The sequence below is a fragment of the Sesamum indicum genome, linkage group LG13 (genome assembly GCF_026168435.1).
Source record: "Sesamum indicum cultivar Baizhima isolate 11 linkage group LG13, ASM2616843v1, whole genome shotgun sequence".
NCBI lineage: Eukaryota > Viridiplantae > Streptophyta > Magnoliopsida > Lamiales > Pedaliaceae > Sesamum > Sesamum indicum.
In genome coordinates, this window is record NC_142669.1 from 9,763,091 (window position 1) to 9,782,084 (window position 18,994).

Here is an 18,994-nt window from a genome sequence, read left to right on the forward strand (position 1 = left end):
CGAAACGAATACTTATATTAGCTAAAATTAGTTTGTTCAACTAACTTGTGTAAGTGAATCTTATGCTATTTTTGATCAAATAATAAACCACTATATTCATTCAAATCCTACATCAATATGCTTGCCAAGAATTCTCCACCTATTTACAAGAATTCTTTGAAAATATGACCCTCTACCAAATTGATGTTGAGGGTTGTTGAAAAATGTCTTATTTATTTAAAATAAATTACAACCAACTCAAATTTATTATAATTATAAATACTTTTTCTCTGAAAAATTATAAATTTATAGAATTAATAATCATCTAACAAATACCTCTATATAATGGGCTATCACGAGGCCGTATTTGTTAGAGGATCGTTAATGCCAAGGGTACTTATAATTTTTTAAACAACGAGGGGTATTTATAATTATGAAAAATATCAAAAGAGCCAATTGTAATTTATCTTATTTCTTTATTTATGCCTATACGGAGAGTAACATGATGCTGATGACAGAATTAGATAGGATTGGATTGGACTAGGACTTGAATAGGACTGATGTATCATAAATATAGAACTAACCAACTCCTTTTATTTTATAAAACATAATAATAATAATAATAATTAAAATAGATTAAAACATAATAGGTGATTAGGGTTTTCCTCAACGGCCTGAAATCCCATCTTATGTTATTGTGTAATTGCCATAATGCACCCTCAAACTAAAAAATGGCAGATTACATCCCCAAACCCACTTTTCTTTTGCACAATGCACCCTGGTTGCCATAAGTGGCTGTCGGAGAATGATTTTTCAGTATTTTCAATTACTCTCTTTACTTTGAAAGCAAAAACTATTCTGCATTATCTCATTTTCACTTTTTTCTCCTACTGTAGAAACACTCTAATTTGAAATTTTGTCTCTCTACATTTCCATCAGATGTTATAAATGTTACAATAAATTCTTTTTTCATATTAATTATTTCTTAAGTTCTTGATCTCTATGTGCAGATGGTTTTCTGTATCATTTTATTTTGCATTTTGCAAAATGATATGTGATAAAATAGAGACAACTTTTTGTAAAAAAAATGATGTTTTTTTGTGCTGAACAAATTATTTTCCAGTGACCATTTCAATGGAAATTTGCGTCAGATAGAATTGTGCCAAGAAAAAGTAAAATTGAGAGTACAATATATCATTTTTTGAGGTTTAGGGTGCAATGTAAGGGTTTAATTCGACGTTGAGAAATTGCCATTTGCCCTACGTTATCAAAAATTAAACTAAGGTGATGGATTAACCGATTAATTTAATCGCTCGCCGACAAGAAAGTACTGTTCTTGACCAATATCTATCTTAGTTATTCGCGCTTTGAGTCTCAGATTAGGTTAAACTATTCTAATTGGCTGCTTCGAGTGATCGATCAGCAATGTTATTAGTTCTCATATTTATCACTACCCTGTTGCTTGTAAAGGCCCACAGGCCAACTGTTTTTGTATTTTAAATTTGACCTAATGCGGGTTCTGGGACCGAGTTATCGGTAATTGAAGATCCCCCTGGCCCACATCCGTGGAGTAAAATCTTGATTATTTAAAGAATTCGGGCCCGGAGAAAGAAATGATTGTTTATTGCCATTTTCGCCACTTCTTTTGAAGGAAAAAGCTTTGAGGTTGAGGACAAGGTTGAGCCACGTAGCTACGTACATGGGATTGGAGTCGGAGCGGGAACGAGTGATCGTATGTAACAGAAGATCCCTCGAGGGTTTCTCGAAAGATACTGGTTGCAGTATACTAATGCAATTCTGAGAGGAAAGTATGAACAACTGTTTATCCATTTGTATTACGTTCGGGTTATGCATTGTAACTGCAATGCTTCTTGAGGGTTTGTGGTCTTTGAACTGTTTTCTTGGGGAATTTTTGTGAGGCTGCTGTTTCGACTTGAGGGGTTGTGTTATTTGAACTGTTTGTTTTCATTTTTGTTTTTTTCTTGGGAAACTTTTCTTGGGGTGTGGGGAATTTTGTGAGGCTGCTGTGCTTTCATCAAGGAAAAAGCACACAGTTTCCTTTTTCTGTTGGGGATGTGAGGAAAGAGTTAAATAAGAGTATCTGTTTGTGTGGTTCTTGTTCTTTTGTTTGCACCGGGTGAGACTCTAGCCCTCTCTCTCTCTCTCTCTCCCCCTCCCACACACACATGAACACTGCTACGGATTGCTGTTCTCGTCTCTCTTTCTCTCCTCAGCTACATGTGTTGTGTGTTTGTGAGAAATAAATTTTCTGGGGTGATCTTTTTAGGTGATTTGAATCTTTTTTGCTTGCTAATTTGGTGAATTAGCTTGATACGGCATGCTTTTAGGGTAAGGTTTTGAGTTTTAGTTCTACAAGATGCGGCGTCATGGTAATCCGAATGAGTTGATGTGATCAAGAGGCCAGCTACTCTTTATATAGTGAGGATATAGTCAAATTCTTTGGCTGCGCGATGTTTTTCTGTACCGTGGTTATATAATGAGGCGTTGAATCGGAATGGTCGTGGTTGTAGTAAAAGAAGTTGTTAGAAGCCAGTGGATCAAATCATTTTGCAATTCCGTATGTTTATGTGTGTGTCCTGGGGCTCATGTAACTATACCAATTGGTGGATAGTTATGGAGGGTTCTTCGGAGTCGGGTTGGCAGAGGTCTGATAGTTCGAGGGCGTTAAATTCTTCATTCTTGGATAGAAATACCAGAATTCTCAGGGCAAGCGTCAGGCCCTCGGGAGATAATACATCCCATGATTCTGGATACACATCAGTAAGAAAAGGGAGGGAAAGAACTTTCTGGCCTCATATCAACAATCAAAGAACTCATGTTGTGAGTACTGAAGATGGTGGCGTGGGGGGTGGACCCGTTGTCCAGGCCGTGGAATGCAACGATGTAAGTTTGAGGCAGTGGCTGGATAATCCAGAAAGAACAGTGGATGCCCTTGAATGCCTTCACATATTTTCTCAAATTGTAGATATTGTAAACCTAGCTCATTCTCAGGGAATTGTTGTTCACAATGTTCGCCCTTCGTGTTTTATCATGTCCTCATTTAATCGGGTCTCTTTCATTGAGTCTGCCTCTTGCTCGGATTCGGGTTCTGATTCTCAAGAATATGGATCAAAGAGCAACACCGCTGAGCTCAAGGGTTCGTCTTCACCTTTGCCTCATAACTCGCCCTCGCACCAAAGCTCCGTGAATCAGTTAGGTGTACTAGATTCTGGGCTTGGGGGGAATCTGACAGCTGCTTCGCAAATTAACTCTGAAACCAGTTGCTTGCAATCATGTGCAGGTCAGGGTATGCATGCTTTGGAAGCCACTGGCAATGAACGAACAGGAGATAAGAAGCATTCATTTCCAATGAAACAAATATTGCTCATGGAATCCAATTGGTACAGCAGTCCAGAAGAGGTTTCTGGTGGTCCTACTTCTTGTGCTTCCGATATTTATCAACTTGGTGTTTTACTCTTTGAGGTCAGTGCTAGGCTGATCTTATTGAACTATTGCTGAAGGACACCTTCTTATTCTGGTTTTTTGCCATAGATATATACTAAGTTAGATCGATTCCATTCCCAGCATCTTACTGATATAGCTTCCAACTTATGAGCAGCTCTTTTGCACTTTTGGCTCCTTGGAAGAGAAAAGCACAACCATGGCAAGCCTGAGACACCGTGTCCTCCCTCCACAGTTGCTTCTTAAGTGGCCTAAAGAAGCTTCATTTTGCTTATGGCTGCTGCACCCAGAGCCAAGTAGCCGCCCTAAAATGAGGTGAGTTTTTATCAAAGCATGTCTACTGAATACGAAGTTTCATTTACTGTTGATTTTCTGCATCCTTCTTTGTCTTATGTAAAAGTAGTTCCCTAGCTATTCTGTTCCATCTGCAGGCTTATATTCTCCTGTTATCATGCACTTAGTTGATCTTACACCCACTGAGAAGCACATATCATGTTCCTAATTGGAAATGTAAAATGATGGTTGAAACTACAGCTGTGAGACTGATTATTGGATTATGATAATACAGTATGTTCTCATCATTTCTATCAATCATTTATACTACTTACTGGCTTGATTTCTTCTGCATGGTTATTCTGCCTGTATAGTCTGTCATTTTTGTCAGGTGGAATTGATGAGTCATTTTTGTTACCATTTCAATTATCAGTGACCCTCAACTCTTTTCCAGTTTTTCCTTGTGCCGCTAAACTTGGACTTGGAGATGTTATATGGGGTTTCCATAGTTCGAGTTAGTTTTAGCTCACATAATTCTTGGCTCATTCTTATGCTTTCTTGTTATGTCCAACAGTGAGTTGTTGCAAAGTGAATTTCTGAATGAACCAAGAAATGACATAGAAGAACGAGCAGCTGCTATAGAGTTTCGAGAAAAGATAGAGGAGCAGGAGTTGTTACTGGAATTTCTTCTGCTACTGCAACAAAGAAAACAAGATGCCGCAGATAGCTTGAATGAGACAATATCTGTTATATCTTCTGATATAGAAGAAGTTACCAAGCTGCAGACAGCTCTCAAGACAAAAGGAGGCTTAAGCTTAGAGTTGGGCAAGGATTTAGCTTATGATCCTTGTTCGGTGAACATTGCAGAGGATGATGATTCTAGTAGCTCAATGTCCAGGAAGCGGATCAGGCATGGCCTTGATATCACCAGCCCGGATGAATCTGACAACCATGCTGATGAATGTCGGAAACTGGAACCTGCAGGGCATCAAGGAAGCGTTCTTGCCAAAAGTTCTCGGCTGATGAAGAATTTCCGGAAATTGGAATCAGCTTATTTTTCGACGAGACGCAGGGCTGTAAAACCAACATTCCGGCCATTTGCTAGGCATTCTCATATCAGTAGTGATAGTAGAGGATGTGTTGTAGCAACCGAAAGAAGTTCCATCAGTAATCCATCATCAAAAGACCTGTATAATGAGCACAGGAAAAGTGGATGGATAAATACATTCCTAGAAGGATTATGTAAATATCTTTCTTTTAGTAAGCTAAATGTGAAGGCAGATTTAAAGCAAGGGGATCTCTTAAATTCATCAAACTTGGTATGCTCCCTTAGTTTTGACCGTGATGGGGAGTTTTTTGCAACTGCCGGTGTAAACAAGAAGATTAAAGTTTTTGAGTACAATTCAATCTTAAATGAAGACCGTGATATTCATTATCCTGTTGTTGAAATGGTAAGTAGATCAAAGCTTAGCAGTATTTGTTGGAATGGCTACATTAAAAGCCAGATGGCTTCAAGTAACTTCGAAGGTCTGGTGCAGGTAAGTTGGATTCATAACCCAAATTCTTTTCTTCACTTGCTTTCCATCGTCAATAATCTGCTTAATTTACTGGCCAGATATGGGATGTCACCAGAAGTCAGACTTTCATGGAAATGAAAGAACATGAAAGGCGTGTGTGGTCCATTGATTTTTCTGTGGCAGATCCAACAATGCTGGCCAGTGGCAGCGATGATGGATCCGTTAAGCTTTGGAATATCAATCAGGCAATTCTATTTTTGCACTTGGTGGATGTCAGCTTTGAAACTAAACGTACTAAAGCATCTAGTTAGTGTTGCTGTGTGGAATAAATGTTGGATGATGTAATAAGTTGCTTTTCCTACATGGGTTGCTACTGCAGGGAGTAAGTGTTGGTACCATCAAGACGAAGGCCAACGTCTGCTGTGTTCAATTCCCAACAGATTCTGGCCGTTCTCTTGCATTTGGCTCCGCGGACCATAGGATATATTACTATGATCTTCGCAACTCCAAATTGCCTCTATGTACTCTAGTTGGCCATAATAAAACAGTGAGCTATGTGAGGTTCATTGATTCAACAACTCTTGTGTCTGCATCCACGGATAACACTCTAAAACTCTGGGATTTGTCAATGTGCACATCAAGAGTGCTTGATTGTCCTCTACAGTCATTCACAGGCCATCTCAATGTGAAGGTATCTTCTCCCATTCACTTTTCTGAAAGAAACCCTATAAATTTCAGCATGTAATGTGCCATTTTTGGATATTTTTATTGGCATATTTACTTAAAATTTTCATCTACGTCACTCAGGAGCAAGCTCCGTTTCAACCCAAGATCAAGTTGCGTTATTTTCTTTTTGTAGGTCAGATATCGTGCCTCTGGTTTTCTCCTGATTCTGATGGATGTCTTTTGTAAAAACAGTTTGAACTGTCCTGATTATGATAAGCCCAAAGCGGCGAAGAGGAGGATTTCTAATTCAATCTAGTTAATCATATGATCTGTCTATATTCTCGCGAACACGATCATTTTCCTGTCTGTTTTTGCTTTCTCCGGCATGTCTAAATGATAATAAAATGTGTCTGTTATACAGCTTTATTTGCAGGTTGTATTATATTTTCTCTGCCACACCTCTTAAGCATGTGATCATGTTTGACGCCTAATGATAGACATTACCTTTACAGAATTTTGTGGGCTTGGCTGTATCTGATGGTTATATTGCAACCGGCTCGGAGACAAATGAGGTATTTCACTATCCTCACTTCATCTTGCTCCTCCTCGTGCATCCTACTGCTTGTTCTTGTTAATAATATTGCAAGACCTTGTGCCCACTGTCTGCTCTTGCTGTTTCAAACTTACATATATGATTGTATTCTGTATTTAGTTGTCAACTGAGCCAGCTGATTATGTTTCTTAATTTATCTGTACTGGCTTCTATTGTCATAATCTGACTTTGTTGTCAACTGAAGGGTGCTGGTTTTGTTAGAAATGATGCTAACTTTAGAGTACAACTCTTAGCATTGACCTCTCTTGACTCCCCCTCTATCTCATCCCATATCTGGGCAAACATTAATGGAAAATGAAATGAAAATGCAATAAAGGACACCCAAAAGAAACAAAAAGAGATCTTCGATGTCAACTCTTGCATTAGTTTGGCTATTCTTAGATTGACTGCCTAGAGCCAATCTCTTAATCCAGGTAAGATAAGTTGTCAAAATTACTGAAATTATAAATATGACCATAATAACCCTGGTGGCGGTGATGCCTAGAATATCACTTAACGGCACTTTAGAAGGAAAATTGTCCTAAAGTTATCTTAATGAAGGACGTATATTGTGAAAAAAGAGTACATATGATTTGTGATGTTTTTAGCTCCTGGATCTTTTGTGTCACAAAAATGAGGGAAAATTGCTTGGTCCTGCACAATATGGTTTGTTGCACTTTTTGTCCCACAGTTAGCTTAGCCCATCTAGTCCCATAGGATATATATAGGATTTTTGGGTCCATAGGATAAAATTATAGCACATTTGGTCCTTTAGTATATAAAGTTGCCGCACATTTGGTCCTAGGATATAAAGTTGTTTATATTCTATGGAATCAAATGTGTCATAATTTTTATCTTATGAGACCAAATGTGCCAAATTTTTATTCTATGGAACCAAAAATGCTACAATATTTATCCTATAGGACTATATGTGTTAAGCCCGTAAATTATGGGATTAAAAGTGCTACACACCCTATCGTACAGGACTAAAAGTGCAATTTCCCCTAAAATCGATGACTGAATACACAAGTTGTTTGATTATGTCATGTAACCTTGAATTCTCTTGCACTCTATTAATTCAAACATGACCACTTGTTATTGGAAGGACGGTGAAATTTACTTTGATGTAAGATCCAAACTGGAGGAAGTATGACCTAACATAGGGGGCTTTGTTTGTACAAATACTGGGAGTTGGGCAGCGAAGGGTGGGGGGGGGGGTGATGTGGAATATGGAAGTACAATCAGGGAAGGTTGGGGGGGGGGGGGGGGATGATCCTGGGGCTGGGAGGGTGTGGATGTGGAGGCTTGGAGTAGGAAGAGAATGAGAACTAGATTATTTGACGATTAACGGGGAATCCCTTTATTAGCTTGTTCAAAATTCATGAAGTAGGAAGAACTTGCGACTATGTGAAGTAACTGTATCAAGATTATAAATTTGACGAGAGACACAAACTGCCCAGAGGTGAATTACAATGCAATGCATTGAACTACAATGCTTGGGGACATGGACTTTTTATACGGACGTGTGGATTAATTCCTAACATCCGGTAAGAAGTTGGATGCCAACAAGTTCTCATCCAAATCCAATGGAGCTTGAACCAAGAACCTAATGCATATCGGGCTCTTATCACCTAAACTAGGCCACATTATGGAATTATAGTTCTTATTTACTCTCCATAATATGATGAAAGAAGAATTTTCAATATAATGACATCAATTGACCTTGAATTAAAACAACCCTGCTTCGCTTCCTTCCCCCTTTGAAAAAATTCTGAAAACTCGAGTTATAGATTGTTGCTAATATATGTGGTGACCGCACAGGTCTTTGTCTATCACAAGGCTTTTCCTATGCCTGCACTATCGTTTAAATTCAATAGCACGGATCCACTTTCTGGCGACGAAGTGGATGACACTGCACAGTTCATCTCATCTGTATGTTGGCGTGGTCAGTCTTCCACATTAGTCGCTGCAAATTCCATGGGCAATATCAAGCTTTTGGAGATGGCTTAATTTGGTGAAAAATACCAGGGCACGTCCACAATCCACTTCAGATACAACGGGAAATGGACTTTGTGATATAAAGATAGCCGCTAAAAGTTTACAGGTAGCACAGCCATGGATTCGAAGCTGGCACCCACCTTTCGGGAGCTATAAGTAGAAAACTGGTATCGCTAAACCAAAATTTTTACTTATTTTGTGGTGAATACACTCTAACTTGAAGAGTGCCATTATCGATAAATATTTAGGTGAGCGGAGGAATAGGAGGGTGAAAATGGGGCGTTATATATCGATTTTTCTGTATATTCTGTAATTCTTGTGGTTCTTAAATCATTTAATTTAGAATATGCGCCTGAAAATTCGTGCTGTATTTCTACCAGCAGCGCAGCTCCATATCCTGAAGTTTGTAGTCTGATTGATTGTATTAGCGCAAATGAGCACGTCTTCATTTTGGCATACTAAAGATTGCTCTTTGAGCTCTTCAGTTTAAACTTGAAAAGGGTGCAATTAAATATGTATGCTTGCTTTCTTACAGAACGATGGAGTTCACCACACACATGGAATGAGGACACATTGACGCAGACAATCTGGTCTGCATTTTTAATGGGTAAATTATAAAGAGCTTTCTTGATATTTGATATAATTATTAACATTTTTTATTTTTATTCATGAGGAATTTGTATTTTTCAAACGATGAGGGAATATTTGTAATTATGGCAAATCTCTTAAAAGCTCGTTGTAATTTATACACTTCAATTTCCTTTAAAAGTGTGAAATTTTACTTTTCTTATAAAATTACACTTACACCCCCTTAAAAAATGTGCCGTTTACATTTTGATTCTTTTTTATATGTTTGGACGAAAAATAATGTTAGCAAATTTTTTTTAATTTTATCCCTCATTTAACATTCATGTGTAATACAATTTTGTACTTATAAAGGAAAAATTAATGATATTGACCCCACTTTATATATAGGGGATATATTTATCCTCTAATAGGTGCAAAAATATGAATGAAAATGTTAAAATGAAGAAGTTGAAAATTTTTGTAACTTTTTTTGTTAACATAAGTATTTTTTGTTCAAGCTCTAACAGAAAGGGCCAAGTGCAAAAAAAGACTTTTTTTTGAGAACGTGTAAGTATAATTTTAATTTTTTTTTTTAAAAAAAGGTATAATTTGACATTTTTAAAATGGGTTAAAGTGTAATTAAACCCCGCAAAAAAAGTAAACATACAGCTGTCAGTTCTCACGTACCTTCTTGATTGTAGAAAATAAAGAATTCTTGACTTTTGGGTTGATGACACCTATTTCCAAATGAACTTTGAGTAGGTTGATATTCAAATTGACCTTCTGATCAATAAGTAACTGATGAAATGCGCAGCTGATGGAAGAGATATCAAACTGACCTTTTGTAAGCAGTATATATTGATCCTGTATCATATCAAGAAGAAACTACAAAAATAGGGCCAATAGAGCAGTGTTTTATATGCAGTATCCTAATGCTTTATTGGTGCCTGTGAAATGCGTATGGTTTTGTTTGCCTCTTTCTTCCTGTCGAACCATAAAATTTAACTACACTGTTGTCGACGGATATTAGCTGACAAAACTAATTTACCTATAAGCCTCCGAAGCCTTTCGGCGCCTCGGCCTGGTCTAAGCTTGGTTGGATTTCCCAACCTGGAGCAAAAAGGTTCACCGGCACACCAACCACCAGGTGTGAAGCTCCCATTTTCTCTCCCTAGTAATTCTCTGTCGATTTGGTCCAGGACGGGGGTGTCCTGTTTGAACTTACGTGCAAAGGCAGCGCCACTGGCAATCATTTTTGCAGTGTCGTTAACAGAGAGTGTATGAGGATGCTGTCTCGGAGGGAAATCCCAAGAAATATAGTGCATGTCATGGTTGACAACGGTTGGGACAAACTCTGGAGCATTACAGATAACAGTCTGGAAATAGCCTTCTGGGGAGGAAACGAAGTTTGAGTAGTACATGAGAAGGGTTCTTGGGAGATTATCCCAACCCCATATGCAGTACTCTACAAATGCACGCGATAAGATCATCCAGGCTGAACCTGCAAAAATAGGTGCGGTGTAAGAAACGTCATCAGTGAGCAGCACCAAGTGGGTGAAACATTCAAAAGGATAATTAACATGCTCAAGAAAAAAGAGCAATTTACTATATATTATCACAACCATTTGAAGATAATAATATAGCTAGAGGGATACATGACTACAAACACTCTGCCCTCATCCGCGCAAGCCCAGTGACCCTCCAAGAAACAATTAGTCTATGAAAGAAGTTCTAACACCAATAATCTTAATACTGAGGCAAACTGGCAGAGTGATAAGTCTATTGGATCAAAGTCTCACAGCTGCTACAGCATAGTGTCCCACCAGAAGTTAGCGACATGATAGTTATGCACAATTATTTATAAGATCAAAAACAGCTAATGCATGCTTTGTTAATGTACTTCGAACTTGGGAGCATTCTTGCTGATGGTGATTTTAGGCGGTTATCGTGTACTTTGTATTTCAATTTCTTATTCTCCAATTAAAGAGAGATGCATATGTGCCATGAGAAGCAACCTGCTAATGCTTTTTTATCAGAAGTCAATGACACTGAAATGCTTCTGGATGCATCGATAATTTTTTCGTAACAATAAAAAAACAGAGATCGAGAACTTCAGGTTAACGACAACCAAGGAAACAACATCTTTTGCAGACAGTTGATATGCTTTACACGATGGAATCAAATATATAATAAAGCTTAACAGTTGACTTGGGAAACATGGTGTTCAACATTTTCAACGTTGATAAAAGAAAAATTAAATACTTGAACTAACCGGTAAACAATTTGAATGCTGTTGGTAAATTTCTCTTGGGGGTGACCCAGAATACATCAGATTTGGTTGTCTGATAGAGTCCAGGATCTATGATCAATGGCATTGCTCTTTGAGCTCTGCAACAAAACCAAATATATATATGATTGCACATTAGTGGCTTCTTCTTAATAATAACAATACTCGAATAAGCCCAAATAAACTCTTAAATAACTTACGCTTTCCAGCCTAGGCGGCTGGTGTGTTCTACGAAATTGAGTTCTCGTTTCAAATCAGAGAATGTATCAAGAAGATCTGCAAGAGCAAACTGGTTTTGTTCAAAGGTATATCTAAAGAAAAGAACACAGCCACGCACATATATCACTGACCCCTTGCAACATCTCTGGGGACAAACAAGGAATGAAAACTCACCATCTTGAGTCACCAATGGATAATCGGAAGCACTAAGATTGATAAACCAATCCCAGTCTTTATGTCTCTTTAGAAGAATAGCGCATGCGTGAAGAGTATTAGCAACCATGGTGGGGCCTCTATAAGTAACCATATTTGATTTGTTATTCACAAATACATTCCCGACCTCTGCAAGAAGAGGATGCTGTTCCACCCTCAATGCCAATTCCAATCTCTCTTCTAAAGGTGACTCAAGGTCCAGATGAACAACATAATAGTTCCATGGATGATACAGTGCAAAAAGAGTCCTCCACAGTTTATCTAAATCACCTCTTGATCCAGAAATCAGATAAGCAAATTTTGGAACCGGATGATGAGTAGGAGGAGGTGGAACTTGATTGATCTTTTCCTCAGCAAAATAAGGACTGGGCTGATTGATCATAGCACGAGAAGGGAATATTGGAAAAATAGAATTGATTGTATGCAATGAGGACACGAGCCCCATATTGAAGGAGGTTCCCAGAAGGAAAATGCATACTAATGAACTTATAACAAGAGGGAACACCCACTTCCTCTCCATGTTCAAGAACCCCATTGCAAAAACTTACAATCATGAATTCCGCCAAGAAATTCTCTTCACAATTCAACAATGAACTCTGTTCTGATCAATCCAACAATTTGCACACCAAAGGCCTAAGTGATGGCTGGAGAGCTGATCCCTATTGTGCAGCAAAATATTTCCAAACAAGGATCAACAACTTCTTTGATCGGAATCCAAGCAAGGTGATCTACAACATATTAAAATAGTTGCCGAATAAGAAAACCACATCAGCACAAGAAAAAAAATAATAACAAGTCTTAGCTGACTAATCTAATACTGCTACTCCCATAAATTAAACAAAAGACTCTGTAAACAACTCAAGATGCATTCAGGAAAAAGACAAGAAAGAAAACCATATAATAATAAACCACCCGCATGCCAGTAATATATCTTGCAGAAAGAATTTTCATTATAAATCAGTGTCCTGCGTGTAATATAAACAACTAAGAAGAAAAGGCCAGGGAAACTGCATCAGTAGAATCGAAACGGCAGATGATCTACAGTAGAATTTCGAGTAAACAAATGAGAACACTGTTTGTCTCAATTCTCATACACAAATACAGTTCTCAATAGAATTCAGCAGTAAGAACCCAGATTCAACATCGAAATTGCAACACAACTCTCCAAAATCAAACAGGAATCAACCCAACAACCAACTACCAAGCAGTAGTAAATGAGCAGGAATCCACCTATAAGTAGAACATAATCGAACTAAAACATTACCTAATTATATTTTCAACTAAAACCTCAAAACTAACACTAAGAAACAAAAACCATTCACGGAAAGTTGGAGCTCTAGATCACTAAATTAAGCCACTATCCCGACAGTTAAGGCGGAGAACACAGAGCAGTTACGGGACGCACTGAGTATCGAGCTCAAATACGTAGAGGCTCAAAACTCCAATCCAAACAAGTAAAACCGAACAGATATCAGCCACAACGGTTTCTAATCATAGCTAGTGCAACCACGAATTCCTCAAACATTTTCACACACACTAACACGCAAGTACATATGCAACGACACATACGTATCAACTATCTGTATACAAACACAAAGAAGAAGAAAGCAACGACGAACCCGTTTACTTTATCACGATGGCAGAGACTCTGTCCTCATCAAACGTTATGCAAGAGAGAGAGAGGGAGAGAGGAGGAGCAATTCTTATATACATATATAGATGTTATAGAGAGCAATAGCATATACACACACATAAATAATGGTGGGCTAGCCTTAGTTTCCAAGATTACTGTAATCACAGAATTTGAGAGAAGGGGTGGCGCTACTGCGTGCAATTCGGTTGCCGTTTTCTTGGGGTAAGAAAATGAAGTGAAAACAGAGAGAGAATATTTTTCATAGTGTTAGAAAATGGGAAGGCATTTAATCATGGAGGTTTATGGTTTTGACCAAACACACCTCCTCGGCTACTAACACGATTTCAATTGCAATAATCGCGTGATTATGGCTTCACGCCTTTGCATTAATAACGCTACCTAATTAGTCTTCCACGCTTTTTAGTTCCCCCACCCTAAGTGAGATGATGAATTATTATTATTTTTAGTAGATCGATTATTATATTGATAATTATACTTTTTTTTTAAGTTTGGTGTAATTATATATAAATTTTCTATAATTTAAAAAATTATATCTAACAACTTTGAGGTTTGCTTTTATTTAACAAATAAGTTCCTTCGTTATCAAAATTACCGAATTTGCTGATATTAATTAAAAAAATCTAATGAAAAATTATATTTACCCTCAATTGACTTATTACTAATTTATTATAGGTTAAATAAATTTTTTTATGACTAAATTACATTCATACCTCTTCACATGTTAATTCATGTTACGAGGTATATTTTCGCAGTTATAAGGGTTGTTTAGTAAGACAAAAGTTTTTTGATCTGTAATAAATTAATTGAGGGCAAATATCCATTTTCATTTAATGTTTTTTGTTAATATAAGCAAATTCAGTTTATTTTTACTAATGGAGGAACCCATTTGTTAGACGGAACCTTAGGAGTATACATGTAATTTTTCAAACCATATGAGATTTATGTGTAATTACACCAAATCTCAAGAAAAAAGAATGTAACTATACTTTACTATAATCAATATTAAATATCTATATTTAACAATATCGACAATTTCAACAATCATATACTAATTATCAATATCAAATATTTATATCGATCAACAATTATTACTAAAGTAGAACGACACTTGCTATTAAAATAGAATAACATCTCATACGTTTGTGAAATTCGAACCTATGATTTTATCGTTATGAGGCATCAGCTTCGCCAACTGAGCTAAATCTTATTGGCCCCTTCTTATTGTTATTTCCTTAAAAAAAAAAAAAAATTTCTCCTTTCCTTGCATTTCTTTACTATAGCTTTGTCTTTACGTACCACCGGATTGATTTAAATTTTGAGAAGAGCGATCAATCACACATCCGATTACAATTTTTTATTTACTGCTCGACTGATTTTGTGGGTCTTGATGTATCAAGATTGATCAGAAATTAAAAAAAAAAAAAAGTGATCAATCGCAGAATAAATAAAACTCTATTTATTATGCGAATAATTTTGTGAGGCTCGCCTTATCAAGACTGGACAGTTGAAATATATATATGTGTGTGTGTGCGTGCCTGAAAATATTTTTGTTTTTCTTGTTAATAATAGTGATATATAAGGAAAATAAACATTGTATAAAACTTAATTTTAATTAAAACAAATAAAATCTCTTGGTGGATTTATTGAAATACTATAAAGCATTTTTGCTTGGGTTTCTTGGATTTTATAGAAAATAAGGAAAGACAACTAGGTTCAATCTCGAAATATTTATGTAACTATGGTTGGAAAAGAAATTATTAGTTAGGCATTGCTATGTGTGCTCAATTATTGAACAATATTTGTAGTTTACCTGTCTTTTGTCTTGTTAAAACAGGATCTCTTAACTTCCCCTGCCCCCTTTCACTTTCTCTTTCTTCTCATTTAAATTAAACGAACCTTAGTATCATATATTAATAAAGGCTTGGTGATATTGAGGCCCCATGATCTTAGAAGTTATGGGTTCGAATCTCTCCTTATATGTGGGATGTTGTTTCTACTGAATAGTAGGTGTTGATTCTATTTTATTATTCGATATTACTGATCAGAGTATTATTATTATAATGATTGATATCTGACAGAAACGATTATAATCAATTTATTTCAATAAAAAAATTACCAATCATTAAATCGTAAATAATATCATCATCATGTATTAATTTAATAATTCACGGCTCATGTCGGCCCAAATTAAAATTAAAATATTATACTAGGAATGAGGGGGTGACGTAATGGATTGCCCAATCCATACGTCACTCCCACCATCACATTTTTTTGGTACTGTCCTTTACTAATTGCATTTAAGAAAACTATTTTCAAAATGGTACTTAATTACACTTAGGAACCTTTTAAATTTGTACTTGTCTTCTTTTTTTTTTTTAATTTATTTCTATACATAAAGTGCAAAATGTGATAAAACTTACTTTTCACAACTTTTATTTTATTTATTTAGGTGGGAAAAAAAATTATGTTGCATTTATAGAGAATTTTCTTTTTGAGAACTCTAAACAACTTTTCTTTAATTCAAAAAATATAGAGTAAATTATAGCTATTTTTCCTGAAATTTGGTATAATTATAAATATTCCTTCATTGTTTTTCACAAACACCTCCTGATTTTAACGTATATCTAACAACAAGTCCATTCTGTCAGGTTTTCATCTAATTTTGTTGGTGAAAAATGTCTCAAATATCCTTTTAAATTGTGAATAAATTATATATATATATATATATTGAATTTCGTAAAATATTATTATGAAGTAACACTTCAGATTTTTTATATATATATATATATTTTTTCGAATAAACCAGTAAGAGTAAAAAAGTAACTTTCAACTCACCCTTTAGAGACTATATAATTATTTTTTATTTGTGGAAAGAATTTATAATTTTTTAAAATAACGAAGGAATATTCATAATTATATCAAATTTTAAATGAGGTAACTGTAATTTACTCAATAAAATAAGGTTGATATTCTATAATATCTAATTGGAAAATTATGATTATATTAATGCACACGTTATACCAATATCACGAATTTTCACAATATCTATACTATTTAATAATTATATGTATATATTAACAAAAAAATAATAATTTAGAGATAGTCTATATTTATATTATTCTCTCTCTCATATAACTCCACTCACCTCTCATAATACTCAACATTATCCTATCTCTTTTCTCCTATTAATCTCTCCCCTTTTTTAATCTATTATTTTTATTTACCATAAATTCAATAAATACATTGAATTATTTATTTTTCTAAAAGATTTAGTTCTTTAGAAAAAAAATTATAAAAATATTTGTATTTTCATGTTCTGAAAATATAAATACACACATCGAGCATACTAAGAGCGTTAGTTCTTATTATGCGCTAATTCTGATCAACATAGATGGCATTTTGTAATTATTATTCAAAATTAAGATTTTGAAAGCAAATTTAGGATAGTTGTAAATTTATACTATTTATTAAGATTCAAAACCTCAAAATACAACTACATCGGTCGATAAAATGTAAAGTGACTAAAATGTCTTTATTTATATATATATATATATATTTTTTATAGATAATAATTTTTTTTAATTAATCAATAAGTTTAGATTCGCTCACGCTTAAAATTAATTCATTTTACCTGTTTTGATCAGTCATTTAGTTCAATTGAAAAATAATAAAAATTTAAAATTATACACGAACATCGAACGCGTTTCGATACGGTAGCTTATAATAAGAGTATATTACAACGAGCTCTCTTAAAATTTGACATAATTATAAATATTTCCTCATTACAAATAGTCCATAAATTTTAGCAAACGTCCAATAATCAGCTTATTCCATTAATCTCCATTAGGTTTTCATCTATTTTTTATGGTGAACAGATCAAAATGTCCTTTTTGTTATAATATAATTTTACTTATTATTATTATTTTTTCAATGGACCAGAAGAGCAAGAAGGAAATTTCTCTTATCTTCGGTATTTTTATTTTGAAAAATAGGAAGGACAAAGTAGATATTTTCAAACTTCCGCTCAAAAAATTACAAATTTCATCAAATATCAGGAGTATTGATAGTTTTTCAAATAATAAGAAAATATTTGTAACTGCCAAATTTTCAAGAAAGTTCATAGTAATTTACCCTTATAACAAGGACACAACAAAACGTATCCGTTCATGAAAAATTTCATACTGAAATCAAATCTGACAGAACCAAATCAATCATATAACAAGTGTGTTAATATTTGTCATGTGATTGGTTACTCTTCTCGAACTGTATACCAAACACACGATAAATATATTAAATTTATTATATAAATAATTTAAATTTATTATATAAATAATTTAAATTTAATCAAATTTAATTTTAGTTAGAATTTTTCCTACAATCGTATCCAAAAGAGAGAGAAGAAAGGAGAAAATGGTTAGGACGTGGTAGGTAGATAGGAGGGGTGGGTGATGTTGAATTAAGGATGTAGGCCAGCTATAAGTATTAATTGTGGTCACGTTCAGGGTAGGCCAAAATACATTAATTGCTATGTTTGGTCATACATCTTACATTTTCCTACCAATTTTATTAATTATTTCACTCGTTTTTTTATTTTATTTTTGGGTGTGTGTGAAAACAGTCTTAATTTTATTTTCTTATAATCAATTATGAATGAATGTTTTCATAAGAATACATTTTCAAGCGACATAAATTCTTGTACGAAAAATAAATGAAAGCGATAATAATAAAGAACTGAATATAAAATTAAATAAGTATAAATTCGATACACGGTAGTTAAGGTGTAAGGGTGACGGTGGCGGGTGTGAACCACACGACAAATTTAGAGTGTGGGTGATGAAAAAAAAATGTGGAAAGATGAGGAGATGTGACGGGCTCATCGCACTACAAGAAAAGAGAAAATTAGCGGGGAAAAAAATAAATCGAATGGCCATTTTAATATTGATGATTATATTTTAAAACTCGTTGCTAGTAAGAATTAGTGACCAAGAGAATATATTTATAAATGCGACAAATTTAAAAAAAAACTCTTATAATTTACCCTAATTGTTAACTAGTACATCATGAATTTATTTGATTTTGGCATGTGTTAAAATAAATAAATAAGCTTGCACAACTTATAAGTACTAAGATTTCATTTTTCTAATGACGCGTCTTTTTTATTATAAATTTTAAAATTTTGGTCAAAGCGGACAATTCCTTGTAATATAGGGCCCGATTGCATCATTCACATCAATACTACATCATTTGGTGTCGTTGGGATTACATTAAGATATTGTATCGAACTCTCCAAAGTATTATTTTAAACTCTGAATTATAATAATATATAATTTTTAAAAATATTTTTACGGATTAATATTTTCCTTTTAAAATATACAACTCATAAATACCAAGGAGCAAATGGGACATTGCAACATCAAATTTTAAACATTTTTAATTTTCTTAAAGAAAACTTTTCTAACGTTAAATGTTGACATTTTCATCTTACCATTCGATAATTACATAATTATATTAAATATTAAAAGTATCAATAATTTTTTAAATAATAAATAAATATTTATAATTTATTA

The 18,994-nt window shown here is 34.7% G+C and overlaps 2 protein-coding genes across 8 annotated transcripts; one reads left to right on the plus strand and one right to left on the minus strand.

The window, feature by feature from the left end:
- The first annotated feature begins 1,530 nt into the window (after positions 1 to 1,530).
- On the plus strand, positions 1,531 to 8,978 carry SPA4 (SPA1-related 4). 7 transcript variants are annotated; one of them, XM_011100003.3, is made up of 8 exons: positions 1,538 to 3,462; positions 3,599 to 3,756; positions 4,289 to 5,252; positions 5,330 to 5,476; positions 5,611 to 5,922; positions 6,039 to 6,090; positions 6,410 to 6,469; positions 8,311 to 8,449. In XM_011100003.3, the coding sequence occupies exons 1-7, from the start codon at positions 2,560 to 2,562 to the stop codon at positions 6,433 to 6,435; spliced, it is 2,562 nt and encodes an 853-aa protein (XP_011098305.1). In that variant the 5' UTR covers positions 1,538 to 2,559; the 3' UTR covers positions 6,436 to 6,469; positions 8,311 to 8,449. The 7 variants fall into 7 exon arrangements, with proteins under 7 accessions (XP_020554455.1, XP_020554456.1, XP_011098305.1 ...); XM_011100002.3 differs by lacking the exon at positions 6,039 to 6,090 and having other exon boundaries at positions 1,585 to 3,136; positions 3,281 to 3,462; positions 8,311 to 8,978; XM_011100005.3 differs by lacking the exon at positions 6,039 to 6,090 and having other exon boundaries at positions 3,053 to 3,191; positions 3,281 to 3,462; positions 8,311 to 8,978.
- Positions 8,979 to 9,869: 891 nt separating this feature from the next.
- LOC105176993 (beta-glucuronosyltransferase GlcAT14B) lies at positions 9,870 to 13,681 on the minus strand. Its single transcript, XM_011099999.3, has 5 exons — positions 13,393 to 13,681; positions 11,735 to 12,501; positions 11,542 to 11,617; positions 11,327 to 11,442; positions 9,870 to 10,555 (listed from the first exon to the last, which is right to left on the minus strand). Exons 2-5 carry the CDS (start codon positions 12,306 to 12,308, stop codon positions 10,056 to 10,058), a joined length of 1,266 nt encoding a protein of 421 aa, XP_011098301.1. The 5' UTR covers positions 12,309 to 12,501; positions 13,393 to 13,681; the 3' UTR covers positions 9,870 to 10,055.
- Between the last annotated feature and the right edge of the window lie 5,313 nt (positions 13,682 to 18,994).

Bases quoted from the DNA above. Each gene is read 5' to 3' on its own strand.
- SPA4 (XM_011100000.3), top strand. From the start codon at position 2,560: ATGTTTATGTGTGTGTCCTGGGGCTCATGTAACTATACCAATTGGTGG. The intron at 5,923-6,409 runs GTATCTTCTCCC...TTACCTTTACAG, and splicing joins CAGGCCATCTCAATGTGAAG to AATTTTGTGGGCTTGGCTGT. The intron at 6,470-8,310 runs GTATTTCACTAT...GTGACCGCACAG, and splicing joins CCGGCTCGGAGACAAATGAG to GTCTTTGTCTATCACAAGGC.
- LOC105176993 (XM_011099999.3), bottom strand. From the start codon at position 12,308: ATGGGGTTCTTGAACATGGAGAGGAAGTGGGTGTTCCCTCTTGTTATA. The intron at 11,618-11,734 runs GTGAGTTTTCAT...TTGCTCTTGCAG, and splicing joins TCCATTGGTGACTCAAGATG to ATCTTCTTGATACATTCTCT. The intron at 11,443-11,541 runs GTAAGTTATTTA...GTTTTGTTGCAG, and splicing joins AGCCGCCTAGGCTGGAAAGC to AGCTCAAAGAGCAATGCCAT.